Here is a 22,649-nt window from a genome sequence, read left to right on the forward strand (position 1 = left end):
ATGCTGTAAGCAGCTAGATGACCCAGTATATCTGGAGTCAGAAAGATATGAGTTCAGAACCTGCCTTGGACATTACACTAATTCTATGACCCTGAGCAAATCACTTAACCTTGATCTGCCTCAGTTTTCTCAACTGAAGAATGGCCATAACAATAGCTCCCACGTCTCACAGTTGTTGTAAAAACCAATGGGGGCTCAGTGGACAGAGAGCCGGGTCTAAAGACAGGAGGTCTTGGAATTAAATTTGACCTCAGACACTTCCTAGCTGTGTGACCCTGGTCAAGTCACTTAACCCCCATTGCCCAGCCGTTACTGCTCTTCTGCCTTGGAAACAATAGATAGTATTGACTCTAAGACAGAAGATCCGGGTTAAAAAAAATGAGAGAGAGAATATCTGTGAAGTGGCTAGCACAATGCCACACATAGTAGGTGCTCAATAAACCTTGTTCATTCCTTCTCCTCCCCTATTGTATAGGTGGAGGGACCATAAGAGTTATTGGATTATTTCTTTGTTTTGCACACTGTACACCCCTGGCTCTTGGGCTAAAGATAATAGATCCAAATTTCTTAGTTCATCTGAAGTATGTTCTTTTCTATGCATCCATTCTATGCATCTCCTCTTCCCATGAGCATCCTTGTTTTCCCAAAATATGAGAGGGATGCTGAGCTGGGCTGAGTTCAGAATGGATTACCCAGAGCCCTGCCTACCCAAGTCCACTATGGACATGTGGACACTATTTTAGGAATCTTAAGCATTAAGAAGCCTTCAAGCTCAGCAGGAGTGGTCAGCAAGGGCAGAAGAGGAAAGAGTCTATCACCAAGGTGGAGAGCAAAAGGAGACTGAGTCACTCTAGTAGAATTCCGTGCCCATTCTGTTTCATTTGGGCAAAGTTAAAATAAACTATCAGTCCTGGAAAGCGTCCTGGAAGCGGGGTATTTGGGGAACTGATATAATGAAGAGAAAACATCCCGGAGGGCTGGGGCTGGGGAGGAGACTTTGGTCATCATTTTCCAAACTCTTTGAGGACAGAAAATATCTCCTTTTAATATCTCCTTTGCTTTCAAGGTGTGGGAGGGGTAAGGAACACACTGGGGCTGGGAAGCAAAATAAAAGGAGGGAAGGAAAGATGGGAGATTGTGTCAGTGAAAAAGAAATCATTCAAAGAGCTGTTTTCCAGTGTCGGTCTGGCACCTGAGGTGGCCGCCATCCACACCTGAGAGCCCAGGGCCAGGGCACAGCCTTGCCTCATCTTTTCCAGAAGTATGTGAGTACTAATACGTCACCTCTCAGGTATGCCGCTGAGGTCTGTGGTGAGAGCTTCTCTCTCTTTCTCCTTCCTTGTTGTGTCTGCCCTTCCTCTCTCCCACCCATCCACCTCAGGGCTCCTCCCCTCCCCTCCACCCCCATTCCGAGCTTGACCTGGGTTTTGTTTGGGAGCCTAACAACCCACTCGGAGCTAACTACTCAGGCAGGAGGGGAGGGGAAGGATTCAGGGAGTCGGGAGGAGGAGGAGAAGGAGGAGGAGGAGGAGGGAGCAACATCATCTAACAGGTTGGTCTGGCTGCGAGGCGTCACGCCCTCCCCGAGAAGGTAATGAGCACGGCACAACAGGTGTTTGCTCCTCATTACCCAGCTCTCCCCTGCCTGGTGGAGACAGGAGACGACTACCAGACCCCGGCTACCATATCCCTCTCTCGCAAGGTGCTCCCTTGGGTGCCCGGGCTCACTGCCCCCCAGGGGGGGCGAGATGGCCTGCCAGTCCAGTGTCACCTTCAGTAGCCTCAGCAGCTGTGGGGCAGCCTCAGGATGGAGCACTGGACCAGACTCCCTGGGATGGAATGGCTGTGGAGGGCCCAGCCCCCACTCCAACTTCAGCTCTCAAAGTCTCACCAGCTGTGGGTCGAGAGGCACCTTCCAGAAGGTGACTGTAAACCCCAGCCTCCTGGTGCCCCTGGACATCAAGGTGGACCCCTCCATCCAGCAACAGAAGAATCAGGAAAAAGAAGAACTGAAGACACTCAACGATAAGTTTGCCTCTTTGATTGGAAAGGTAAGAGGAGGCTGGAGGGGAGCTTTTATCTGAATCCACTTCTTTTGTAGCCTTATCTGCAGCTGAAGGGATGGGGAAACTGGTCTCTGGCCAACTCTGGCCAATAGAGGTACCTGAAGTGTAAAATAAAGGAGATCTTGGAAAGTGGGATGCGCGAAACGTCAAGTGGGTTTATTTTGCCTCTCGCTCCTCCCCATTGCCCTGGCTCTGAGCATCCCCTAAGATCCCTCGCCAGCCAATGGGCAGGCAGGATGCTTAGCTGAACTAGTCTATGGGAAGGGGCGGGACTTTTCCCAGCTCCATCCAAGCACTTAGCAGGAAGAGGGGACCGCACATGCTGTACCTAAAGGATGTCCAAAGTGTCGTGGCCATCCTACCTGGGCCTTGAGGATGGAATGAAAGAGTGTTTCTGGGATTTAGAGCTGGAAGAAGCCACCAAGACCAACACTCTCACTTAACAGAGGAGAAAACTGAGGGAGAGATATTAAACAACCTCCCCAGGTTCACACAGCTCCTGAGGTGGAATTGGAACCTAGGTCATCTTGACTTAAAGTCCTGACCTTGTGCCATGGTGTAAAAGTAGATGTGGAGCTCTGTCAAGGAGAGCAGAGAATAAGCCAAGCCCCAGTCTCTCTCCATTCATCCCTCCGGCTGTGTTCCTGTCCCTTTTGCAGAATTCTGGGGAAGTGCCCTGCTCTTCCTGAGTCTCTTTGTCCAGCCCCTGTGACTCTCTGCCCAGCTGAGACAGAGGGGCTGGATTGAGGGGGGTCCGGGATGCCCAGGCCAGAAGGAAGATGCAGGAACCCATGAGGACGCTGCCTCAGGCATGTCAGGGGATAGGAATGTTAGTAGTGATGCTGGGATGTAGGAGACAGCCCAACTCTGGTTCTTCAGTTCTTAAACCAGGCTCCCAGCTCTAGGGAGATTATAGCAGAAACTTAGCCCCTTTTTTGACTCTGGGTGTCTTTGGCACCCACATCCATAGGCTGCACTTGGTTCTCTGGAACTAATCTCTATATTTCTAGGATTTGGGTTCCCTTTCAGATCTAATCTCTTAGGGGAAGGAACATGAGCCTTCATTCTAAAAATGTCTTTTTTCTCCTTCCTGCTCCAAAAATCACTATTACCTCCACTTACCTTCCTCCAGAAGCCTACTCTGACTAATCCTCCCTTCATTCCCCAGTCTACCTCCCCTCGCCCTCAGTGCTGATGGCCAGAACTATCTAGCTGCCCCCCAAAGCATCCATCCTTGGTGGAATTCCCTTCTCCTTCAAGGCAGAGCAGGATAAATGGACCAATAATAATAATATCTAGCATTTCTATAACTTTTTAAGGATTACAAAATGCTGTACATAAATACCTCATCCTCACGACAACGCTGTGAGCTAGTTGCTATTTTTATCTCCATTTTACAAATGGGGTTGACAGAGGTTAAGTGACTTGTCCAGGGTCATACAGCCAGTAAATATGTGAGAGAGGATTCAGACTCAGCTCAAGCCCCATCTTCTAATCACTACTCCACCTAGCTGTCTCCCAGAAGAACAATCGCCTAGCTAGACGAGAACTTTCTGCCAAACCCTACCAACTGATAAGCCCCAAAACTGTAATTTCCCTCCAATGACAAGTAATTTGTGGAAGGGAGGCAGGTCCCTGCAGAGCTCTCCTCTCCGATCCTAACTTAATCCCTTAAAAGGATTGCTTCACCTGCCGAGGTAATTTGGGAGGATGAGTGACTTCTCTCCCTTGAATGCCAGCACTGATATCACTTGGAGCTGTTGCCATAGGGAGGAAGGAAGTTTTGTTTATAGGAGCCGGGGCCGATGGACCCCAAAAGGCGGAGAGCTTGTGCCTCAGCATCTGGAGTGGAGGGAGCTACCTGGAGAAGGCTCTCCTGGGATGTCATGTCCCAAGCTCCCACATTGCCACGGTTCCCTCTGGGGCTAGGAATGTTGGCATTGGGCCAGGAAGGGGCCCCATTGATTCTACAACTCTGGAAAGGTAGAAAGACTTCTAGTCTTCCTCCACCCTGGGCTACTGCTCTACTCCCTCCCCTTCTCTTTGAATGTGGAGCTCCATCCTAGATAATGGCAAAGAAACGGAGCTACCCTCTGAGCTGACAGTCTGGTGAGGCAAATGGGCAGAACCTGGAGCAGTTAGACAGAATGCTAAATCTCCGAAGGTTCTGGCGGAAATGGAGGGCTGGCCAGGCAGGGAAGATTTCCTAAAGACAAGAGTGTAGAGGGAAAAAGGGATCTGGAGGGGGAAAAATATGCATTATGGCACAAGGAAAGAAATTCCCATCTAAAGAGAAAAAAGTGGGGAGGGAGACACCAAGGAGATTACTAAATAGCTGTAAGAAAGGGAATGGGTACATTAGGCAAGAGGGAAGAGAGGGAATGAAGGAGGAGGCACAAAACTCAAAGATAAGATGAGAAGGAACTTGGGAATCTTCTCATCTAACCCTACCTCCTTTTAAAGATGAAGAATAGAAAGCATTTGCCTCCATCACGTATTACTTCCCTAACAGTTAAAATAGCAACAAGAACAACAACAATTAGCACTTCTAGAATGATTTAAGATTTGCTGGGCACTTTACTCAGATTATCTCATTTGGTCCTCCCAACAATCCTGGAAGATAGATACTATTATTATCTCCATTTTACAGGTGAGGAAACTGAGGCAAACAGAAGCTAAATGGCTTGCCCAGAATGACATAACTAGAAGGTTTCTGAGCCTGGATTAGAACTCAAGTCTTTTTTTGCTCCAAGTCCAGCACTCCATCCACTGGCTACCTCAAGGTAAATTAAAGTAACAGAGGAGACAGTAAGGTGGCTCATTGGATAGAGAACCAGACCTAGAGATGGGAGGTCCTGGGTTCAAATCTCATCTGACACTTCCTAGCTGGGTGAACCTGAACAAGTCATTTAACCCCCATTGCCTAGCCCTTACCTCTCTTTTGCCTTGGAACCAATACTTACTATTGATTCTAAGATGGAAGGTAAGGGTTTAAAAAAAAAAGTAACAGAGATATTTAGAAGGGGGTTTGGGGGGTGGGACAAGAAGCAGGCTCCAAGAGATAAGAGATCAAGGGAACAGTAGCTAAGACGAGTCAGGGAGAGCAGAGATTATTTTCTCTAGAAGAGACAGGATCATGGGACAATGACCTTTTAACAATAGCGCTGATTATATGTCAACAACAATTTAAACTTCAGGGGTTCTTTCCATTAATATTTTATTCCTTCCCTCGATTACATGTAGAAACAATTTTTAATGTTCGTTTTTCATGTTTCAAGTTTCAAATTCTTTCCTTCCACCTCCCAGATATATATCAATCAGATATAGGTTATATGTGTTAATACTTTAAGTCTGCAAAGCACTTCAGGCACACGCTCTCATTGATCTTTGCAACAACCCTATGATGTAGGTACTATTTGTAAAATGAGGCTACTGTTGTCCCCATTTTATAGATTAGGAAATTAAGGCTTTCACTTGGACAGGCTCATAGATCCGGAGCCAGACAGGATCTTAGAGATCGTTCCGTTTAAAGTTCTCATTTTATAGATGAAGAAACTGAGGCACGCTCTTAGGTTAAGTGACTTGTCCTGGTCACAGAAGCGGGAAGAGGAAGCCAGAATTTGAATCGATATTCTCTGGTGGCTTTTCCATCACCCCCATCCTGGCTGTCAGTCAGTGAAAAGGACATCATTCAGGGGCAAAAATGGTCCATGGATGAATCCTCATCGCTCCCTGAGGACAAGCAAAAGGAAATGTGGCAAGACAGTAAGAAGGCCTGTCAGGATAAGAAGATGGAAAGGGAGATGGAAGGAGATTGTGAAATGTCCTCTTTCTAGAACCAGAGCAGAGAGAAGCACTCGCCTCTAGTCTGGGCTGCCTGGAGGCAGGGAGATGATTGAGATAATTTCCTCTAGTCCCTAAGGAATGCCAGGATTAGGAGAAAGTCTGGGGAGTACGCTCTGCCACCCCCTGCTTGCAGGTAGTCTAGTAGACCCTGAATCATGTGAGAGAAGAAAGACCCCTCCTGGTCCTCCCAAAGCACATTCCTACCAAGAAGAAAAGGAAAGAACCCTTCAGGTTCTTTCCAGGAAGAGAGAGAGGGGATATGAAGCCAGAGAGGGGATATGAGGAGAGGGGCTCCCATTCTAGGAAAGCTGCCAAGCCAGGAAGTCACACAATGAAAAGTATAATTAGATAAGGGCAGGGAATCAGAGAAGAACTCGAAGCCCCCTTGACCTTGGTCTCCCCCAACACTGACATCCAATGGGGACTCCTAGCCAGTCTTGCACTAGAAGGCCAGGCTATGGGACAGAGGGTGCAGGGGCATAAATCCAAGAAAGGCTATAAAGATCAGTTTCCCTTCCAGACCTAAGGGAGCAAGTCTCCCCCACCTTCTAGAGCCCCTGATTTGTCCTGCATTCTCCTAAGGCTAGAAAAGGACCACCCAGGCAGGACCTAAGCTGAGCCTAGGGGTAGGGAGCAGGGGATGGCAGAGTTGGCCCATCCCTGCTTGGAGTGAATTCCTTTGGCCTGGCACCTCATCTGGCTCAGCTTAGTTGCCCTTCCCAGCCCTTTTGTTCCCAGCACGGACATTGAGGGAGGAGGCCTCTCGAAGAGAAGATTCTTTGGGGAGTTCCTGGGTGGGGGATCAAATCTCATATCCTGATTCCCTCCCCACCCACTGTGACAATATGGGGCTCTTCAAGGGGACAAATGGGCTCCCCATTCCAGTACTGGAGGTTCCCTCACCTTGAGAGCAATTCACGTTGTCTTCATGGTAAAATTAACTGGAACTACAACAGAAGAGCCTGAGGTTATATGGAAGGCAGAGCTTCTGGGAGGGAAGATTTGTCTATGCAGCCTGGGTGGAGAAAGGAGAGCCTTATATGTCTCCTCCCTCCCCACCCACTGCATAAACATGGGACTCCTGCCCAGTTAAGGAAGGTGGGAGAGCAGTATGGTAGTGGGAGAAGCAGTTCTCTTTCCTCTACTCCACCCTTCCCCAGTTCTCTCTCTCTCTCTCTCTCTGTCTCTGTCTCTCTCTGTCTCTGTCTCTGTCTCTCTCTCTCTCTCTCTCTCTCTCTCTCTCTCTCTCTCTCTCTGTCTCTCTCTCTCTCTCTCTGTCTCTCTCTCTCTGTCTCTCTCTCTCTTCCTCTCAGTCCATATGTCTGTGTATCTGTCTGTGTCTCATGCACACACATGCACAGTCTTCTGGTCTCTATGAACTAATGCAGCTGTGACCACTACAGAAGGTAGACTTGAAAAAGATCTTAAGTAGAACTTTCCAGAAGGTAGAAGGTTAAAATAATCAAATGGGTTCAAATAGACACTTCTTAGCTCTGTGACCCTGGTTGAGTCACTTAACCCCCATTGCCTAGCCTTTACCACTCTTCTGCCTTGGAACCACTATACAGTTTTGATTCCAAAATGGAAGGTAAAAATTAAAAAAAAATAATAATCAGATGACATTGATTGAATCTTGTCCCCATATTCCTCCTGGCAGAGAGACGGAAGAAACCACTGTCTTGCCCTGAGACAATTGTTGTTGTTACTGTGGAATTGTTACAGTCTGTTTGACTCTTCATGACCAAATTTGGGGTTTTCTTGGCAGAGATACTGAAATCATTTGCCATTTCCTTCTCCAACTCATTTTACAGATGAAGAAACTGAGGCAAACAGGGTTAAGTGACTTGCCCAGGATCACATAGCTAGGAAGTGTCTGAGGCCAGATTTGAGCTTGGGTCTTACTGACTCCAGGTCCAACACTTTATCCACTAAGCCACCTTGCTGCCCCTGAGACAGGCAGAGGCCTCATTTGACTTCTAGTGGACTGAAGGTCCATCCATAAAAGGTTGGGGCCAGTGGAGGAGAGAAGTAAAGAGGGATTCCTGTGTTGGAAACACCCTCTCCACCAAGAGCAGAGGGGCGTCTATAGGAGCTCCCAGGCTTCAAAACAACAATCAGTAAATAAGAGCCAAGCAAGGAGCCCTGGTGGGAAGGAAGAGGGATAGGACTGGTGGGCTGGGCTGCCAGGCCCCAGGGCCAGGGGAGTCAGTGAGCCTAGAGGATATCATGGAGTTATCTTCACAGTCCGTGCTTACGGGACAACAAAAGCCTAAATTGCCCAAAAGCCAAGAACTCAGCTTCCTCTCTATAGGAAGTAATTTTACCCTGTCCCTGTGCAACCCTGGTCCTAGGCCATGGGGAGATCCAGAAGTGAGAAGAAACAGTCTGGCCCCAGGGAGCTTCCAGTCTGATGAGAGAGGCAAGACATGGGCAGAGACAAGCCTAGAGTCAAGAATAGAGTATAAATGGAAGACTTCGGTGCTTTGGGGGACCTCCAATCCCCCTCCAACTTCACTGGACTTCATGGGCTCCCCTGTCTGATTGGGTCTCAAGGAGTTCCAGTAGGAACCTGGAAGAAGGAGAATTGGTGAAGGAAAGAGCTTTGAAGGTGAGGTCTGGGATGTGGATTTGACAGGCTGGGTTTGGGGGAGCCACAAAGTCACTTAGCAGGGCAGCCAGGAGGTAGGTGATGGGGAGATGAGAGAGTAGACGTCAGCAGCCATCATCTATCACAAGCCACAAGCCAAGAAGGAAAAATACAGCAGGGATGGGCAAAAGATAAAAGAGAATTATCCCAACAGCCCAGCTGGCAGGTGTCTCTGGTCCCAGGCCTAAGGGGTGGCCTGCTCATGGCCCAGAAAGGAGGGGGGCCAGCATGGGCAATACCCCAGGCCTGAGAACAGAGCTTTAGTTTATTCCTGAAGCCCTCTACTTAGCCCTGGTCCTCACTCTCAGCCCCCAGCCCAGTTTGTCCAACCATTTTTCATTAGTATAATGGCGTATGAGTAGGAAGGAGAACTTGGTGTTCACATCATTCCAAAGCCATGGAGAGAGTTCTCCCCTTGGGGGTTCAGGAGATCTCTCACTTACTTGCCAGGGTCTTTTATTTACAACAAGATCTCAGATGTATTTTGTATCCTAGCTGTTGGTCCTCATGTTTTCTCTCCCCTACAAGACAGGATGAAATCAGGGACCTCCTTTTATTCATCTTTGGATTCAAGTGTGCTGATGCTCACCCATAATATGGGCTTAAAAATTTTTGTTTTAAACCCTTACCTTCCATCTCAGAATCAATACTATTTTATGGTTCCAAGGGCTAGGCAATAGAGGTTAAGTGACTTACTCAGGTTCACAAAGCTAGGAAGCATCTGAGGCCAGATTTGAATCCAGGACTCCCTCCTCCAGGCCTCTCTCTCAATCTGCTGAGCTACCTACCTGCTCCCAGCTTACAATATATTTGTTGAAGGGTTCAGCTAGGTTGCTCAGTGGGTGGAGCACCAGGCCTAGAGTTTTAGAGGTCTTGGATTCCTATCTGGTCTCATGTACCTCCTAGCTAGGTAAGTCACTTAACCTCATTTGCCTAGCCCTTAATGCTTTTCTGTCTTAGAATTGTTACCAAGACAGAAATTAAGAAATTAAGAGCTAAAAAAAGAAATCTTTGTTGAATTGAATTTACGTGAGATCAACCTGGCCTTCCTGGTGTCTCATTAATTAATGTCTGGTTTGAGACTGTAATGGGGTCACATTTGAGTTCAGGCAGACATTCTTGTTCATAATAACTTCACATTTTCTTTAGACAACCAATAAATATTTATTAATACCTACCATGTCTCAAGCACTGAGTTAAAAGAGGAGGCAAGAGATTGGTGTTGTGATGGGGGAACATCACAAGCCAGTGCATTTGTATTAATAAGCCACCGGTAGGAAATGATTGAGAAGGAAGGCATTAGAGCTAAGAGGAGCTGGGAAAGGCTTCCTGTAGAAGGTGGGATTTGGGTTGGAAGGAAGCCAGTAGGCAGACAAGGAGGGAGAGTGTTCTAGGCATGGGGAGCAGCCACAAAAAATGCCCAGGGCTCGGAGATGGAGCGTCTCCTCCATGGAACAGTGTACGTGATATTGGGCTGAACTGTGACAAGGGAATAGGAAGGGTGTGTTTTGCCTCTGAATCCTGGGGCAGAATGGTGTAGGCAGGCAGTTTGTCCCTCCAGCTACAGGATGGTCTAATGGCTTCATTTCTTCTAAATCTTTGTATCATCAAAGCCCCTTATTGGTTTGGTGCCAGGCTTGGGGCCAGGACAAGGGGCAGAACAGAGCACTAAGTCAGAAATAATTGCCCAAGATGCCGGGAAAAGAAATATCAGAGAATTAAATTTGATGACTGACGATGACCGAACTGAAAAATCAATCAGTTGTGTTTACCGTTGTCCAAATGAATGAGAATATGGCGGGAGATCGCCATATGGCAGATTGCAGTTGCCAGGACACCACAGAATGAGGCACCAGCAGGAGCTAATGGTATCATGATTGTTTTGTGCCTCAAATGTTTACAAGTCAGTTTTGCAGATGTGTCTCATGCTGGAGCTTATGGGAGATCTTGTGTGATTCTGCACATTCATTGAGTTTTTCCTCTCCATAAATGAGGTACTTAAAAAAGAAGAAGACTGGAGAGATAGGAGAGGAAGAGCTTATGAAGGACTTTGAATGTCAAATGGGGGCCTCTGCAGCTGGTCCTGGGTCCTGGGGATCCAGTGAAGTTTACTGAGTAACAGGATGATGTGAGCAGACCTGAGCTTCAGGAAAAATCCCTTTGATGGGATGGATTGCAGTGAGGAAGAGACTTGAGGCAGGCAGATCCACCAGCAAGCTAGTTCAGGAATCCAGGCATAAAGTGATGAGACATGTATGAAAGTGGTGGCAGTATGAAAGGAGAGGAAGGCTCATATTCAAAACCTTGGCAACAGCCTAGCTAGGGTGGGGGATGAGGAATAGTGAGGAGGTGAGGAAAGTCCTGAGAAACTCTGAGCCTTAAAATTTACAAAGCACTCTGTCTATGGCATTTTCATTTGAGTCTTACAACAACCCTGTAAGATGGTACAGTTTTACAGATGAGGAAACTGAGGCACAGGGAAAATAAGCATCTTGCACATGACCTCATGACTAATAAATGTCAGATCTGAGAACAGAGTCCTGGCTGGAGAGCAGCAGATTCCTAGAATGCAAAGATGAATAAAATGTGGTTTGTGACTTCACCCTGTCTAGTAGGAAAGCTAAAATATGAATCCAATGAGTGATGATAAATAATAGAAAATGGCAAGTTCTTTTAATATTCTTTTAGGTCTTGGAGAGACCCAAGGAGAAACGTCTATCTCCTTTTCCAGATCTTTAGCACCTGCAAATGCTCCAGATGAGGAAGAGCCAGAAACTGAGCTTGAAACTGAGAAGAGCCTTTAGACCTCAAACCAGTCCCCTCCACATCCACTCCAGTCCCCCACCTCCCTGCCAGCAGCTCCTAGCCCACAGTCTTAGCTGCACTGTGGCAGCCCTCCCTCATCTGCAGTCTCTAATGACCATGACCATTTTTTTTTTTTTAAACCCTTAACCTTCTGCTTTAGAATTGATACTGAATTTTGGTTCCAATGCAAAAGAGTAGTAAGGACTAGGCAATTAGGGTTAAGTGACTTGCCCAGCATCACACAGCTAGGAAGTGTCTGAGGCTAAATTTGAACCTAGGACCTCCTGTCTCCAAGCTGCCCTCTAATGACTATAATCTTCCCCCACTGTCTCTCAGGACAGAGCCATACTTGAGTAGTATTGCAAGATAATCCCCCTCTAAACGGGGCTACCCCAAACCAAAGGTCACCATATCATAGAGACCTACCACTCATCAGACTTGCCCAATGACTCCCCAACTCAGCTTCTCTCCCCCATCTTCGACCCACACCTTTCCTTCTCTAACCTCCTTTGATATGATGGACAATACAATATGCCTCAGTGGCTTACATAGTCTGATCCTCTTTCCTTTCTTCAGCCTCTTCCCTCTTTCACCACAAACCTGCCCAGGAAAGCTTCCCCTGATTAATACTATCAACTCTTTCCTCTGCATCTCTTCTGTCTCCGTGACATCTTCTCTTATTCGGAGAATATTTATTCTCAAATTTTGAACTGGAAGTGACTTTAGTCCCCCCTAGTCAAATCTCCTCATTTTGAAATGAGGAAACTGAGGCTGGGAGAAATGACACGAATTATCCACAGTCACAGAAGTAGATAGGGACAGAATGGAGCCTCAAAGCCAGGTCTACTCGCTCTGAATCCCAAGCTCCTTCCAGTGGGATGCGTTTCCTTCCTAATCTGTTCTAGATGAGACACGGCTGTGTACCTGGATGTTTAGAAGCCCTGGGAGCGGGCTCCAGAAGGAAAGAGAAGCGGCCCAAATGCCGAATCCCTCCTAGAAATGTTTGTGCCTTCTCTGCAGCCTCCGAAATGCCAGCCAGCACCTCCCTCACTCTCGGGGCATGGAGTCCCTTCCCCTCCGTACTCCTCCCACCTGCCTCCGTGCTTCCTTCACCATTTGCAGATACAGTCAGAACTGGGGCTTAAATGAGTTTTCTCTACATTAAGGAAGGAAAACCTTCCAGACAGACCCAGAAATACCAAGTGCTGAGCTCTGGCCCACAGAATCTTTTCCTAAGATCTTCCCTTCACAGACTGGCACATGCTGCCCAATATCCAGCTCCAAAGGAGGGCATGGGGCTGTCATCGCTAAACCGGAGGAGCAATCAGCTGGCGCCAAGGGAAGAGCCTTCCTGGGGAAAGGGTGTGGTCCCCATCCCAGATAGTAAACAGGATACCAACCAGGTCAAGCCAGAGTTCAACAGCAACTGAATAATAATAGCCCACATTTATATGGTGGTTGGGTTTTTTTTAAGCCAGTCTTGTGATACCAAGGATGTGGGGAGCTCCAAGAGATGAACTTCCCTATCGGTGTTACAAAGAGAGTCATCTAGGGCACAGAGAGGTTAAGTGATTTGTCCAGGGTCACACAGCCCCAGGATCTTGAGAGGTAGGACTTGAATCCAGGTCTTCCTTGACTGTTGCTAGCCACTATGCTGCTTTACCGCTTGTATAAGCTTTAAGGTTTACGAAACCTTTTTTTGGAGCAACCTAGCAGTGCAGTTAAGGGAACAAGGTGTTGTTTCTTTAAACCCTTACTTTCTGTACTCTAAGACAGAAGGGGAAGGACTAGACAGACAGCATCAAGTGACTTGGCCAGGGTCACCGGGCCAGGAAGTCTCTGAGGTAGAATTTGAATTCATGTCTTTCTGACCTCAGGACCAGCAATACGATATCTGCCATATTGCCTCTTCTCATATGTTTTAATTTGTTGGATAAATGAGTGAAAGGAACTGAGCTTTGGATTTGAGTATCTTCTTTTTTTCTAAAGCCTTACCTTCGATCTTAGAAGCCACTAAGACAAAAGGGTGAGGACTAGGCAACTGGAGTTAGGTGACCCACCCAAGGTCACACACAAGGAAAGTGTCTGGGGCCAGATTTGAACCAGGTCCTCCCAACTCCAGGCTCCACTGAGCCACTTAGCTGACCCAGGGAGCTAGATTTGATCTTAGAAAACCTAGATTTGAGAACAGACCTTGAAACTTACCAGTTTTGTGTATTTCAACCACTCACATCTCCTCTCTGAGACTCATGAAGAGCACCATCATCTATCTCTAAAGCACATTTAAGTCTTATGAACATAGGCAGATGGTATAAAAAATTTTTTTTAAACCTTGCCTTCTGCCTTAGAGTGTCTGAGGCCAGATTCAAACCCAGGCTTCCTTCCTCCAGGCTGGCTCTCAATCCACTGAGCCATCCGGCTGCTCCCAAATGGTAAATATGAATTCCATTTTAAAGATGAAGAAACTGAAGGTCTAGGTAGAGAAGGCTCAGAAAGCACCCCTAGTCCACTGTTGTAGAGAAGCCTTCCTTCTGGGGGAGACAAAAGTTGGTGGATCCCTTGAGTTTAGGAGTTCTAAGCTACAGCTGAGCTAAAAAGCCTTTGGATATTCGAATTAAGTCTGGAACTAATATGGTGAGCCATCAATAGAAAGGGTTACCAGGCTGACTAAGGAGGAGGGACCCAACTGGGATAAAAGCTTCCATTCCAATTAGCCCATCATTGGTTCCTGGGCAAGATAAAATAAGGCGAGGGAAGTTGAGGGAAATGGAGGGGAGAGGAGGCAAAGTAAGGAGAGAGAGGAAAGGAGAGAGGAAAGGAAGAGGGAAAAGGAAGGGGGAAAGGAAAGGAAACAATCTCCACCCAAGTCTGTGAAGAAAATCCTTAGCCCTAACAGGCTACCTCCACTCTACCCCAACTCCACCCCTATAAACATTTTCCACCCGCCAACCATACCATGGCAGATCCATCATCACTAGTTCCCAGAAGCCCTCATCATCAGTGGTGCCTCATGACTACAATATGTCCCTCTCTCTCTCCCAGGATCATACAGCTGGTCAATGTAGGAACCGGAATCTAAGGGCTATATTGGAGGCAGAAAAAGGAGTTTACAACAATGGTCCAAGGGCAGGGAAGTCAGCACCAAATCAGAGCGATTTCTGCTACCAAGAGGAACAACAGATCTGGGGAGACATGATTCTCTCTGGAAGCTTCTCTGCTCAGGATGAGCTTCTCTTGCAATAACAGCACAATGGCCATGGCCCACCATTGTTCTCCTTGTACAGGCATTCCTGTCTAGCTTAGAGGACCACAGTCAACCCTTTTCTCATTCCCATGGAGAATGATAGAGATCTTGAACTGAGAGTCAGCTAGCCTAAATTATCCCATCCCAACTCTTTTCATATTTCCAGAAAGCCATGTCACTGGTTCTAACTGCCAACTTCTAGGGCAAACACTTAGAGGATACATGGGTTCAAATATGACCTTTGATGCTTACCAGCCTTGACTTTGGGCAAGTGACTTAACCTCTCTGAATTTCACTTTACTCTTCTGTAAATGAGATGGATGGGATTGGATGGTCCTCGAAGTCCCTTTTGGTTGTATATCTATGAGATTCTATGGCCCCTGGCCAGCTCTCTTGGAGCCAGGAGACTGCTTCATGAGCAATGCTCAGCCAGGAACCTTCAATGCTATATAGTGACAACCCCTTCACATAGCACGTGACAGCTGGTCATCACATACTATCTCATTTTTTTAATTCTTTTTTTTTAATTTTAAATTTTTTATTTTGAGTATTTCCCCATAGTTACACATTTCATGTTCTTTCCCTCTCCCCCAAACCTCCCTAACCCCCCTTAGCTGATGCACAATTCCACTGGGATTTACATGTGTCATTGATCAAGACCTAATTCCATATTATTGATAGTTGGATAGAGTTATCGTTTAGTGTCTACATCCTCAATAATATCCCCATCAGCCCATGTGCTCAAGAACACATACTGTCTCATGATGGAGAGATATATGCGGATTGCAGTACACAATACAAATGTATTCTCTAGTAATATAAGCCTATGACAAAAGGAATCTGCTCACTGAAAACAGTGGGTGTGAAGAGAAGGACTTTCTCTAACTATTACAGAGGAACAGGGAGCATGGAACCTTGCAAATGTTGGAGAATAATGGGGTGAGGACTCGACTTCCAGCCACTGAGTCAAGAAGCTGGGGGCAGAGGCCTAAAAGGGCTTCAGCTTTCAACTTGAATAATAATAACGAACCACATTGTTTATGTAACTCTAAGATTTACCAATCAGTCAATTAATATTTATTAAGCACCTACCCCATATGAGTAACTGTGCTCAGTACTAGGGATACAAGTACAAAGATAGACTAGGAGGCCAGATATGCTTCAGAGGAAGGGAAGAAAACATTTGTAAATGCTTACTATGTGCCAGACGCTTAACAATTATTATCTTATTTAATCCTCTCAACAACTCTGGGAGATAGATGCTATTATTATTCCCATTTATAGCTAGGGCAACTGAGGCACAAAGAGGTTTAAATGACTCGCCTAGGAATAAATAGTAAGTACCTGAAGTCAGATTTGAACTCAGCTCTTCCTGACTCCATGACCAGGGCTCTACTTACTGAGCTACCTAGCTCCCTAGGGGGAGAGATGAGTTATGAACCTTAGCAAGTTATACCAGCTCCATCACCTAAATTAGAGATGACTTGGGATAAGATCACTATCTCTGTAACTCACAAATTGGTTAAGCCTCACGTTTTATCCTCTTTTGCTTTTGCTGCTAGTAAAGTTCCCTTGAAAACCATATCCATCTCAAGAACAAAGAAAGGGTTGTCCAAGTTTAGACAAGGAGTTTCTGGGACACTGTGAGTGCCCCGGAAACAAGAAAAGCTTTGCCAGTCCCACTTCACATCCTCTGCTCTGCTTAGCATTGTGTTCACATTTGTTTGGTCACCACATCTTAGAAAGGAGGAAGACAGGACATCAAAAGAAGAACATCCGGGGGGTCAGGGGACGTAGGGAGAATACATCATGGGAAGATCATGTGAGGAAACCAGGGATGTTGAAAGTAAAGAAGAGAAGATACAGAATTGCTATCTTTAGATGTATGAGGAATAAATTCTGTTTGGCCCCAGGGAGCAAAACTAAATAGAAGTTGCAGTAGCAGATTTCAGATGGATATGGGGGCAACTTCCTAACTATGGGAGATGTCCAAAATGCCAAGATTGCCTCAGCTAGTTCCCCATCCCCAGAGATCCTCATTCAGAGGCAGTACCGAGGGTTGTTATTCAAGTAAACATTAGATAATAGAAGCTCTAAGGTCCCCTTGTGCTTGTCAAATTGAATTAAGAGATAAGGACATGGGGTATCTAGAGTGCCAGTGCCTGGAGTATGAAGGACTTGGGTTCAAATATGGCCTTAGACACTTCCTAACTATGTGACCCTATGCAAGTCACTTAATCCCCATTGCCTAGCCCTTATTCTTCCATCTTGTTGTTACTAAGACAGAAAGGAAGGGCGACAGAGACAGAGACAGAGAAAGACAGAGACAGAGACAGAGAAAAAGAGAAAGGGAGTGGGGACAGGATGGCACAATGAAAAGATAACTGGATTTGGAGCCAGGGGACCCGAGTTCAAATCTTAGATCTATTTGTGAATTATGATGTAAGGCAGGTCTCAAAAACCTCTTTGGACCTCTTTTCTCCTTACCTTGGAATCAGAGCTCCCCAAACCTCAACCCAGACTCTTGCCCTCTTACCACCCATTCTCTGACTTTTATAGGTGCAGTCCTTGGAGCAGCGGAACCAGCTGCTACAAACCCGATGGAGTTTCCTGCAAGAGCAAGAATCCACCTGCTTTGACTTCAGCCATTTGTATGAGCAGTACTTGGACCGCCTGCAGCAAGAGCTGAAAACAGTGAGCCAGGAGAGAAGTCAGCTTGAAGTTAACTTGACACAGATGCTGGAGAAGGTGGAAGAGTATAAGATCAAGTAAGTCTCTTTCCTGGGACCTCAGTTGGCATGACTCTCCCTGAGGACAGTATGAATTGGGAGAGAAATGATTTTTTTCATCCACTTATGCAAGTTGAAGCAACCTGAGTCCCTACCTATTCTGCTTCCACCCAGGTCCCCAGGCATCCTATTCTGGACTCCAATTTTCCCCAGGGAAGACAAGGCAATTAATATGTGGGACAAAATGGCGGTAGTTTTTGGCAAGAACCCTTCCAACAGTACCAGCCTTTCTCCCCACTCTGATTCTGTTTGTAGCTTTTTTTTATAGCAACAAAGCTAGTCTATGCTTCTTCATAAACTAGTCTTTATATTAAGAGTTGACTGTCGATAGGAGGGAGAATACCTCTCAGTGACAGAACAATGTAGTCCTGGGAAATCTAAGCCTGAATGGCTCTCTCTGTTTCCCCATAAAACACTTCCTTCATTTCCTCAAATTCTAGTATGAAATGGCCCAAGACTATGATCCCACCCAATCTACCACCATTGTCAAAAATCTTATCCTACAGTCTAACTCGGTACCTCTAGAGTGCCACTTTCCCCCACATCTGACTTTACTACCCTCAAAGATGCCACCAACCATCCCCAGACCCAGAATTGAATGGAAATCAATACAGAGAGACTCCAGAGCAAAGACAAGGGGGATTCCATTTCTTGTAGGCTGGTCACTTAGTCTGATGGTTCACTTGAGGATTTCTCTGTAAGTCTCCACCTAAATTCCATTAGGCTTTTATCTGAATTCTATTAGGCTTGTTGCCTAGTTTCTTTTCAGCTTACTGTCTGATTTCTCATTTGGCCTCTCCCTGATTTTTTTCTTTCAGTTGTCTACCTCTCTTAAACCTGCTGCCTAATTCCATTAGGCTTTCTCCCAAACTAGATGTCTGAGATCCATTCCTAACCTAAAAATTATGTGATTGATTTCTATTTGGTCTGACACCTAATCTCCATTAGATTCCCTTCCTAATCCTACTCAGTCCTAGGCATGGTGTCTATGGTTTCCTGACTGGTTTGGGCTAATTTCCCTCAGAGCAAGCATTCAAGGTCCAAGAAATGTTCTTCCAAACTGGGCTCCATTGGTAACCAAGAGAAAGAAGAAGAAAGGGATAGATATATGGGCTGAGAGAGAAATTCCAAGGGCCCCCAAAGAGAAGGGCTCAGGTTGAGGTAGGTAAGCATGGAGAATATTGTGTATCTCCAGGACCACCCCCTCTCCCCAGGTTGCTATGTGTGTTGGCGCGGGGTGCCTGGGTGACTTTGCACTAGATTCCAAGACAGAGAAAACAGGGAAGGGCTAATCCTTGTCTACACAAAACTGATGAGATCAGCCCTTGCTCCTGACAAGCAAATAGATTGGGGGGGAGGAGTTGGAAGATGGAACAAGACAAAAAATTGAATTAAAGACATTTTATAAACCCAGAAAGAGTTAGGAGAAGGAAGAGCAAGGTGACAAGGTCACTCAAATTGGGTTTTCAGTCCAGGAAGGAACAGTCTCCATGGAACATAGAATTATAGAAAATCAGAACTGCTAGTGTCTTGTGTAGTTTAATGCTCTCTTCTGCCATCACCTTCTGACTCATCCCCACATGATTCTAAGATGACTTAGCGAGTGGTCTAATAGACAGCCCATGGGGCAGCAGGAGAGACCCCATGCACACAGGGGCACATCCTCGAAGGGGAACACAATAACTCCAAAAGCCATACAACAATCCTTCCTTTAGTGTTTGCCCCTGACCTGGTATACAAGACTTTCTCCCCTTCCATCCCCTAAAGAGCTCAACATCCTTGACTCTGTGCCTTCTCTCCCAATTTCACTCCATCACAATTCCTCTGCTCTCCCCTTCTCAGAAAAAGTACTAGTCAAAAGTGCAGCTAGGGGGCAGCAGGGTAGCTCAGTGGATTGAGAGCCAAGCCTAGAGACTGGAGGTCCTAGGTTCAAATCAGGCCTCAGACACTTCCCAGCTGTGTGACCCTGGGCAAGTCACTTGACCCCCATTGCCTACACTTACCACTCTTCCACCTATAAGTCAATACACAGAAGTTAAGGGTTTAAAAAATTAAAAAAAAAAAAAGTGTAAAAAAAAAAAAAAAAAAGTGCAGCTAGTAAAGATGTCTACATGAAGAACGGCTTGCTAGAGGAATTTCCTGCCTATTCTTAAATTAAATTCGATTTTTAATTATCAAACATTCACTTTCCCCCCTCCCTTCCTACCTTCACTGAGATAAAAAGGAGGAAACAAAGCCCTTGGATCAAATTATGTGAAGTAAACCAACAAATTTGCCAATGTTGGCTATATCCGTGTCTCTCCTCTGTTAGAGAACAGCTGGGGTTAGCAGAACCTTGGATAGATCCTCCAGCTCAATCCTCTGCCTCTAAGTCAGTTACTAACTACTCTACTGCTGAACTTCTAGTCAGTCCTTCAGGAGGTACATACCTCTGAGTAGGAGAAAACATGCACCAGGGATCTGACTGACATGCTCACAATCTAAGGACTTTCAGATTTAGACAGAGATCCCCTCTAGCCCCATCAGCCACCCTCCCCTCACAGGAAGCCATTTCTGCCACTGTTTCAGCAATCGGCAGCCCTGACTCTATTGGCTTGAGTTGAGTTTCTCTCTTTTCTCATCTTTAGTTGTAGAATATATTGATGCATCTCTGATTCCAACAGTCTGTGCTATTTATTGTTAGGAGAGGGAGGAAAGCCCACAATACTAATGCCGTTCATTATAATTCACAGATCATATCATCATTGTTCACTCATTTCATTTGTGTCCCACTCTTCATTGCCCCATTTGGAGTTTTCTTGGCAAAGATACTGGAGTGGTTTGCCATTTCCTTCTCCAACTCCATTTTTTAGATGAGGAAACTGAGGCAAAAAGGGTTAAGTCACTTGCCCCAGGTCTCACTGCTACTAAGTGTCTGAAGCCAGATTTGAATCAAGTCTTCCTAACTCCAAGCCTGGTACTCTACCTACTACACCACCTAGATGCCACCTAGATCAGGTAGCCTCAGACATTAATACTACATCTGCACTAACCACACCCCATGTTGACAGAGCCCTCTCATCCTGAACTCCCTCCATCTTCCTACCTCTCCCCATTCCTCAAGGAGGGAATACTCATGTTTATAGCCAATACTCTCCAAATTTCCCCCCAGACCTAGGGACCTCTGGAACCATAGACTGTCAGAAATAGAAGCGACCTTAGAGATCATTAAGTCAGTCAACATATTATTAAACACTCATTGGGTACCAGGCACTGTGCTAAGTACTGAGAATATTAGGGAAGCCTGCCCAAAAAGAGGTCATATTTTAATGAAGGAGACCAGATGCAAACAACTAAGGACTAAAAATGATATATATGATATAAGTGGAAGATAATCTGAGAAAGAAGGATATGGGAGAAGGACAGTAGGGGCCAGGAAAGGCCTCTAGAACAAGGTGGGATTTGAACTGAATAATGAAGGGAGTCAATAAGGCAAAAGGTAGAATTGAAGGAGGAGAATGTACCGAACATGGACAACAACCATTGATAAAGTACCTCAACCCCCTCATTTTGTGGAGAAACTGAGGCCCATAGGCTGGGACACTTGCCAAAGTCATGTAGAAAACTTAGTGGAAGAATTAGAAATAGAACCCAGGTCTCCTAGATTTCAGCTCAGGGCTTTTTCCCCTCACAGCATCTCTTCTGGGAACCCAGGATAAAAGAGCAATGGCAGAGTTTTCTTCTCTCTCTAACCAGCAGCCTAATTTCAGGTAGACCTGGTTTCTCTCACTCAGGCATGCTTCTACAGAGCTAGTAGATGGCAGAGGTCAAGGCTGTGGGAAGGTACTCCCTCTCAGAATTCCCATGAGGCTTTAGGAACCATGCCAGCCAGTGACATGAGTCTAGGGCATTAACTGGGGCATGACAAAAAAGGGTGGCTATAATTACCACCAAAAGGTGATTGAGCAATTTCAGGGGAAAAGGAATGGAAAAGAGAAGGAGGGACCCATCTCTCTCTCAGGCAACTCTGAAGCTACAAAATTTCAAGGTACACACAGCCCTAACCTTCAGCATATCTGCAGAATGCCCAGAATGGAGGGAAAGGGATATACCAGTCATCTCTACATGGTTATCCAGAGATCATAGCTGAGACAACCACAGACTGAGTGTCAAGGGGCTTGTGAAAGGGAGAGAAATAATATCTTATGAGAAACCCTAGGCTCCATGGCAAACATTTTCCCAAGGGGAGTCACCTACACAAGACCAAGGAGTGTTAGACAGGGAGGAGCCAAGGAAACTCAGGAACTTAGTCCTTCCCACTCCCTAGCCCCATCCGTCAGGTGGGATCTCCATTCCAGCCAAAAGTCCAGCAGAGGACTGTCAGAAGCTAAGCAACAGTAGCAGTGATGTCCAAGGACAACCCTTCATAAGTCAATCCACCTAGTCATCTGACTTCAAGGAAGCCTCCCCAAGAAGAGGGGCTACCCCTGACTTTCTTCTCCTAGTCTATTAGGAGATCTCCATTAAATCCAGTAACAAAGTCTAGGGGAGAGGTTAGTTTGTAACTTCTCAAGAATCAGTCTCAATGAGAGCATCAAATGACTATGTTTCCATACTCCTGCCCTTGAGAAACTCCCTCTCTGATGGAATACATAGACGAAGGCACACATATGGAATGATCAAGGGGTAAAGTGAAGACATCAGGGCTAGACAGATGGAAGAAGGTCATCAATGGAATCAGTCAGGCAAGACTTCCTGGAGAGGTCAGAAGAATAGAATGGTGCAAAGAACCCTGGATTCTGAGTCATGGAATATCAGTTCAATTCCATACTGCTTCTTCCTAGTTGCATGAGCTTGGGCAGTCATTCATTTCTCTTAGGCTCATACTTTCACCAATAAAATGAGGACAATAATACACTATTGACCTCAGAGGATAGTTGCAAACCTTAAAGAAATATTGTTATTATGCATTATGTGCAAGTTTGGGAAGGAAAGAAGGAAAGAGATAGGGCATGAGTAAGAGAAGGAAGAGGAAAGCTAAAAGAGCACCCACTGGAAGTGGGGAAGAGAATCTAAACAGCCTGTGTGAAGAAAGGCTGAGGAGTGAACAGCAAGCTGAGAGCAGGTTAGCCCGGCTAGGGCAGAGTGAGAGCCAGAGAATCATGCAAGGGGTGGGGGGTGGGGGTGAGATGATGGGGCCCCTGGGGAAGGACAATTAAAAGAGAAACAGTGAATGGAGATGGAAAAACCAGGTTGAGTGTACAATCAGGGAA

At 46.0% G+C, this 22,649-nt stretch overlaps 1 protein-coding gene across 1 annotated transcript in view; it reads left to right on the forward strand.

Moving 5' to 3' along the window:
- The first annotated feature begins 1,748 nt into the window (after window positions 1-1,748).
- Window positions 1,749-22,649, forward strand: part of KRT80 (keratin 80) — a 39,290-nt gene continuing 18,389 nt past the window's right edge. Inside the window, exons 1-2 of the mRNA XM_044679251.1 lie at window positions 1,749-2,051; window positions 17,168-17,376. Of these exons, the coding sequence (XP_044535186.1) occupies window positions 1,749-2,051; window positions 17,168-17,376 (512 nt within the window). The remainder of the gene's footprint in view (window positions 2,052-17,167; window positions 17,377-22,649) is intronic.

Source organism: Gracilinanus agilis, chromosome 5, assembly GCF_016433145.1.
Source record: "Gracilinanus agilis isolate LMUSP501 chromosome 5, AgileGrace, whole genome shotgun sequence".
In the NCBI taxonomy this organism is placed as follows: Eukaryota; Metazoa; Chordata; class Mammalia; order Didelphimorphia; family Didelphidae; genus Gracilinanus; species Gracilinanus agilis.